Below are 6,790 nucleotides of genomic sequence, written 5' to 3'. Positions count from 1 at the left end.
ATATGTATACACACATACATAAAAGATAATACAATAAAAGAGAGAAATATATATACATATACACACTTAGAAAAATATATACATACATTTACAATTATATACATACATATACAATATATATTTGACATACACAATGTGTAATCTTTGTCTAGTTTTTAGAATTATTACATGACTATGTTTGTTGACCCATTGGAAATGATAATTTTATATGTAATGTTAACAGAATAACAATTGTGATATGTGAAATATTTGAATATTTGTGATTATATAGAAAAAGTTAATAATATCCAAAAAGAGCTGTAATAAGTTTCTTCAACAAGCAATATCGTAACCTATAAATCGTAACCTATAAATTTTAGAATCGATGAGTTCTAAACTGGAGAAAGATAGACTAGCAGGGATGCGTGGCGGAGGGAATAGAGCATCTCAGGCTTTATACAGACCAGGAAGCGGACCTTTACGTAAAACAAGCAGGTCCGGCAGCACTGCCGACGAATACGACAACGAAATGGGCATGCAAGACAAATCCAGATCAACCTCCGTCCAATATCGTTTGAGACAGCCACAATTCAATAGATCCAATCAAGCAAAGGACAGTCCACCTCTGTCACAGATTGAAGATGTAGCTGAGAAATTGAATAACACACATATCCATTATAAAAATAGCAGTAATGTTGACCCGACATCAAGCACTGCTCACAATACCAGCAACACAGGAGCAGGAGGAGGCGATCCAAAGAGAAAAAATAAGAAACCTGAGCAGGCATTGTATGTACCGAAGAAAGTGAAGGAAGCATTGGCTGAACAAGATGCAACCAACAGGTAACATACGCATTGCCGTTATCTATTTATAAAACACGTGATGATAAGATAATCTTTAATATAGAACAACGAGACGATAGTTTCTCTGTTATGTAGTATTAACTATAGCCATTATAAATTTCCTCAGATCTCCCATTCATGGTGCCCATACACATAGTGCGTGGGAACGAGAGAGAGACGAGAGCGACGATCGTGATTCCCACTCCAACCGTAGTCACAAGAGCGATCGTAATCGCTCGAGCGGTAACAGCAGTCGGGACAATGATTGCGAAAGCAGAATCAGGGATGACAATAGTAAACGATATTCGGGTAACCGTCGACATCGTCATGTTAATGAGAACGAGGAGCGTTGGCGATCCGACTCACCGATATCTGCTAAGAACTATGCAAATCGAAGGGACAATTTACGCGAAGTCAGACAGGTTAGTGCGAAGCGAAACAATCTGGTCGAACGAAATTGACTGTAAAATCGTAACGTATTTGCGTATTACGCGAATTGTTGAAAAAGAAATTTATTTCGCACATTTTTAGGGCTCAGAACCGTTGTCGGTAACCAGTCAGATGAATGATTTTAACCGTACAAGAGACACTCGTAGCGTGGAACCTACTGGACATTCCGACAAATTTCAAGGAAAACCACCTTCAGGCAAGCGAAATAACGCGAAGGATAGTTTATCGAAAAATATGAAGCTGGAGCTTCTGCCACCACGGTTACAAAAGAAATATCTCGCAGATAATGGATATACTGTACCTACGAGTAATCCGGGAACGTCCACAGAGGATTCTTGGAACGGCGGCAGTATTATATTTCAAGTAAACTCTCAGAATATTTTCCATTGTAAAAACTCATCTGATTTATTTTCTTGCGTACTCTAATACGTTAATACACGATCACTCAAATATCATATCACGATATCAATTTCAACAGGGTTCATCCGGTTACAATTATGCACCGACGATGCAGCATTCGCAAACGATGCAAAACTTGCCACCATCCGGACCGTTGCCACCGCAATCTAGCTGGGCGAATACCGTGCCAGCGAGAAGCAGAGGAAGAGGCAGACTCAGACCCGAGGAGTTGGAAGCTACGGCTGGTAGCATTTTCAGACCTGTCACTCCTGAACAATATTCTGCGCCAAGTTCCAGATCTCATACACCCAGTCAGGAATATATGAACCGGTATGTAAAAAATTACTCTTCTTCAAGTGATTTATATGAGTAAAGTTATATTGATACATTGTGAACTCTTTGGGATCCTAACAGGTCTTACGATCGTCGTGGTAGCAACAGTACGTATACCAGCATGGAAAGTTTGAGCCGCACTGACAGCATAATGATGCCACCGCCGCCACCATTATCCACATCACCCGCAACTTCGCAATCGAATTCGAACAGAGGCTACAAGTCACCTGAGATCCATCGTAGAGGTGGTGCGACATCGCCAATCGCCTCGCAGCATCGCACTTGCAATACGTAACTACTTAATTAATTGTTTTTTCTTCCCTCATTTTTTCACATATATTCGCGATAACTTTATTCTTATTATAATTAAGGCAAAGAGTAACCGCAAACGCATACGATCATAATTTGGCATTGGACAAACAGAGCAATCAACAAACCACGAATATTAGCTCATTGAAAGTCGAAACATTTAATCCATCGTCTAATACTGCGTCTGATACTGGTGCATTCGTAAGTACACAAAGTTATAAACTAGTACTCTTGAAATGTTCCGTGTAACACACATAGTACAAAAATACATTTCGATACTTAGGATTGGAGCGAAGAAGTGGAATTGAATGAGAAGATGGAAGCGGAATACTTAAGTCGTAGTTCTTCCATACTGAGTATACGTGAGAGTACGAGCATGCCGCGAAGTCAAGCCGTGGGTGAAAGCTACAAACGACGTAAAAGAAAAAAGAGTGACAAGCACCACGCTGCTGACCGGTAAGTGTGAATTTGCTAGGTGTAAATTATCATTTCTTTCTGTCGTTCGAGAGACAATTAGAAGTGTGGATCGTCAAAAGATTGTTCATTTAGTGAGATTACGTTTTAAATTGTTCCAGCGGTAATAGCAAAGGACGAGGCAATAGTCGCGAACGTCAAAAAAATCAGCAAAACAGGGAGAATGACAGCTATAACAATAATCAAAAGAATAATAATAATAATAACAGTAGGCGACATGATCACAGGAGACAGCGTAATATTATTCAGCGTAGTCGAGAATCAAGTAAAGACAGGAATTATCGCAGCTACAGAAACTTCGACGATCACAGACACAGGTATGTCTAGACTACTTGAAATACTCGGAATATACGAGCATTTTAATTTAGACGTAGACACAATATTTAATGCGACGAAAGCATTGTAGAGTTAACTTTACGAATATTTGATTTCAGAACGGACAGGTACTTAGATGAAGATTGGAGAACGGGAAGAAAGATATCGATTTGCGACTCTGACGATGGGAGACAAACTCCGAAAGTCGCCTCCAATACTATTCCGCTTTCAAATGCGAATTCGAATTCAACAACTCATGGATCATCTCCGACGGGATATAGTAACGCTCAACCAGGAGTTTTAATCTTGCCTGATACTAATCAGTCGTCTCCAAAACAAACGGCTACAGGGTCTCAGCAAGGAGCTGGACAACAGCAACAACAACAACAACAACAACAACAGCAGCAGCAGCAACAGAGAACGTTATTTGATCCAAATAATCCACATAAACCTATCGTTATCACTTCACCTGGAAGTAGAGCCGCGGCACAGAGGTAATATTGACTTCTCTTGTTCTTATCAGAATTTTTTATTTCAGGAATTAATAAGCGACGATTTATTCCTATTTTCAGGGATAGTGAAATGCATGTTTCGAACGTTCTAGTATTTCAGTCTAATGTAGGTATCACACCGTCGCATCATTCTTTCCAAGGTGCTCAACTGGATGGTATGCCAGCGCCGTACATGAACGACCAATTGGGAAACATAAGACCGGCGTGGTATGAACCGTATTCAGTGAGGTAAGTATCACACACGTGTGCGTATGAATGCATTGTCGTATAATTTTCAGATATGATTGTGTGTTACTACATACGCTAACTTTGTTTCCATAGTTTTCACTCGGCGAAGAATCACTGCCTTCTCTTGGACATAGAACGCGCCGACCTGGAACTGCAATGGATACTAAGTTCCGGTGGTTTTACGTCATGTTGGGACAGAGTCTCATATATACGGCATTTCCTACAGCAAAGCTTAAAAATTCTGCTCGAGACCGATATCAAGTTCTGTCAGACAGAGAACGTTGAGCAACACTTCTGGAAGATATTGTTTTACAATCTGATTGAGATGCTACGGAAAGCGATGTCCAAAGAGAGTACGGAGGGACGAGAACATTACAAGAAGATAATGTTGAATATCATTGACGAGGGTACTACTTATCTGGAGAGTTTACTAACCACTCTAGAGACTACATATGACTTCAAGTTGGATACGTTTCTTGCGTCCTCGAGCCTACCGAAAGGTCTGGGACTCTTAGGACTGGCCTTAGTTAGCGCGCAGAAGATCTTCGTTTTTTTGGGTGACTTGGCGAGATACAAAGAACAAGCAAACGAGACGACCAATTACGGAAAATCTAGACAGTAAGTACTTAGAATAACCATGACGATCCTTCTACGAATATCTCAACGTTTTGCTTGATTTGGAAAATCCTTTTTTGTGCAGGTGGTATCTGAAAGCACAGCAAATTAATCCTAAAAACGGCAGACCCTACAATCAGCTGGCATTATTGGCACATTATGCAGTACGTATTTACGAATTATATGTAATTAGACTGATATGTTTGTACATGCCATTTTTTTCAACACTTATTGTATTTTTAGAGACGAAAATTGGACGCTGTCTATTATTACATGCGGTCTCTCATGTCATCGAATCCTTTCCATTCTGCCAGGGAGAGTCTTATTGCGCTGTTCGACGAGAATAGGAAAAAGGTAAGGCAGCTCGTAAAACGTACCGTCAAACTGTTTGTATTCATACTAACGTTAATAATATTTTGATTTTCTTTTGCCGCCAGTATCTACATTATGTAAGTAAATTTTGATACTTGGTGTGAGATATCTCCTAGATATTCATTCAGTCATTCATTTGGTCAAGGCTTTATTTATTCATTTGTTATTTTACTGCTCGTCACTTTTAGTTTTTTGTTTTGCGTGCTTTGGAGCCTTGATTTGTTCATCTGTGCACTTAAAAACTTTACATTTTATTAACTCTCGGTGGCAAGCGTGTCGAATTAATATATGCCTCTTGCGCAATTAGTAATTAGTTCAAACAGAAAATATTCTTGCATATATCTTTCTCATTATCAGAATACATATTTACATAATCATTTTCGTTGCAATTCCTTCATTCACGCGAATGTTAATTCTAGAAGATTTTGTAGAAGATAAACACCATACAAGTAGAAGATATACAAATAAAAGATATGTACATTGTAGCAACACTGGGAAGGTTGGGGGGTGGGGGACAGGGGCACTGTACTGCTGAAGTTGTACCTTCGAGAAAATCGATACAAGTACACAGTATCTGCTAACGATATGCCTGCGACATTTTTGAGGCCGCTTATTTATACAAGAGCAAACGTTTTCCAAGTTTCCAGAAATGCTTCGCTGTAAATCCAAGTCGTAAACTTTTCTTATCTTCGCTACAGCTCTGCACATTTCGTTAGCATGCACTTCTCGTAGATGCGGGAACTTGTTATACAAACGAGGAATACTGATACTGTCCAATGGACGCTCTTTGTATGACTAGCTGACTATACAAACGGAGTCTCACTGCTACCGGCGTCCCTGTTTCAACGGTAGAATCTTGAACGGGTTGAGTAGACAAGCATCGATTCTCTCGCGGTAGCTTAATTATGCGCATCAAATGTCTGGCGTTTAACGCCACGCGTCGGAAACTAAATAGCCATCGCTGAATCCGTAATTGACAGGGATACGGCCAATGGTCGTGAGACACACTCCGTGTAACGTTATGCAGTGCTCGTATTTCTTACACTTGTATATGAGCGGCAATGAGCGCGAAACGGAAACGTGCATAAGTGTAACGGCAAATTGTAATATACACCGACGCTATACAACTGCAACAATGGCTAGTTTACATTATGCACAGCAGTACCGTTTCTTTTTTTTTATGTCACGCAAATATGGTAGAGGTACTCTCTTTAGTAAACGAAATATTCTTAGTACGAGTCTATCGAACGTAAGCGGAAGGAAGAAAGGGAGTCGAAGGAGCGGGCGAGGATGAAGGAGAAAGAAGGCGCTAATATCATCGGCGGCGGGCTCAGGAGAGAGACGTGGATCCATCCGGGCGACGGTAGACGGGTGCGGCGTACGACGAGCGCGGCCACTGCCAACGAAGTGAGGCTTTCTCACAGCGACTTGGAGGAGTTATCGCAATTAACGAGTGTCGAGGTATGCATTCCTCTTGTAACCTCCTACTTGTCTAACAGCTTTCGGATGCTGTGCTACGTCTGTTCGCGGTTGGCGATAACGACACGCCGTCCGTTGACACGCAACATCCGTAAGATGTTCTATTCAAGGCATTATCGCATCGTGTGCTTTCCTACGCTATCGATAAATATTCGTGTTAACTAACGTGTTAACGTAGCCAACATATACTAAGCACGTTCGATAACACAATATTTTATCCATTATTTCTTCGATCTCAGTATTCATTCGTACTCATTGTTCGTTTTTGTCTTTTTATTAGGTGAACAAACGATTCGTTACTTCATATCTCCACGTTCACGGCAAGCTCATCACCAAAATAGGGTAAGTGTTAATTATTTTTTAAATTTCTCTCTTGCATGCTCCCCAGCAAAACGCAAGAGAAAGCGCGAATCGATGACTGCGCTATCGTGTATATATATATATATATATATATATATATATATATATATATATATATATAT

General features: G+C 40.3%; 1 protein-coding gene across 5 annotated transcripts in view; it reads left to right on the top strand.

Annotated features, from left to right (window-relative positions):
• Positions 1-6,790, top strand: part of LOC116841845 (telomerase-binding protein EST1A) — an 85,302-nt gene that overhangs the window by 919 nt on the left and 77,593 nt on the right. For 4 of the 5 annotated variants that reach the window (XM_032810260.1, XM_032810261.1, XM_032810263.1 and 1 more), the window contains exons 2-17: positions 360-822; positions 950-1,244; positions 1,354-1,635; positions 1,751-2,001; positions 2,086-2,295; positions 2,376-2,514; positions 2,597-2,769; positions 2,889-3,104; positions 3,222-3,596; positions 3,675-3,842; positions 3,936-4,460; positions 4,543-4,621; positions 4,701-4,811; positions 4,895-4,906; positions 6,063-6,290; positions 6,589-6,650. In XM_032810260.1, the coding sequence (XP_032666151.1) occupies positions 360-822; positions 950-1,244; positions 1,354-1,635; positions 1,751-2,001; positions 2,086-2,295; positions 2,376-2,514; positions 2,597-2,769; positions 2,889-3,104; positions 3,222-3,596; positions 3,675-3,842; positions 3,936-4,460; positions 4,543-4,621; positions 4,701-4,811; positions 4,895-4,906; positions 6,063-6,290; positions 6,589-6,650 (3,589 nt within the window). The remainder of the gene's footprint in view (positions 1-359; positions 823-949; positions 1,245-1,353; positions 1,636-1,750; positions 2,002-2,085; positions 2,296-2,375; positions 2,515-2,596; positions 2,770-2,888; positions 3,105-3,221; positions 3,597-3,674; positions 3,843-3,935; positions 4,461-4,542; positions 4,622-4,700; positions 4,812-4,894; positions 4,907-6,062; positions 6,291-6,588; positions 6,651-6,790) is intronic. The other variant, XM_032810262.1, reaches the window with a different exon arrangement.

Source organism: Odontomachus brunneus, unplaced genomic scaffold (assembly GCF_010583005.1).
Source record: "Odontomachus brunneus isolate Ranch 3 - 2012 unplaced genomic scaffold, Obru_v1 Obru_scaffold_019, whole genome shotgun sequence".
NCBI classification, from domain to species: Eukaryota; Metazoa; Arthropoda; class Insecta; order Hymenoptera; family Formicidae; genus Odontomachus; species Odontomachus brunneus.
This window is presented reverse-complemented; position numbering and strand designations above follow the sequence as displayed.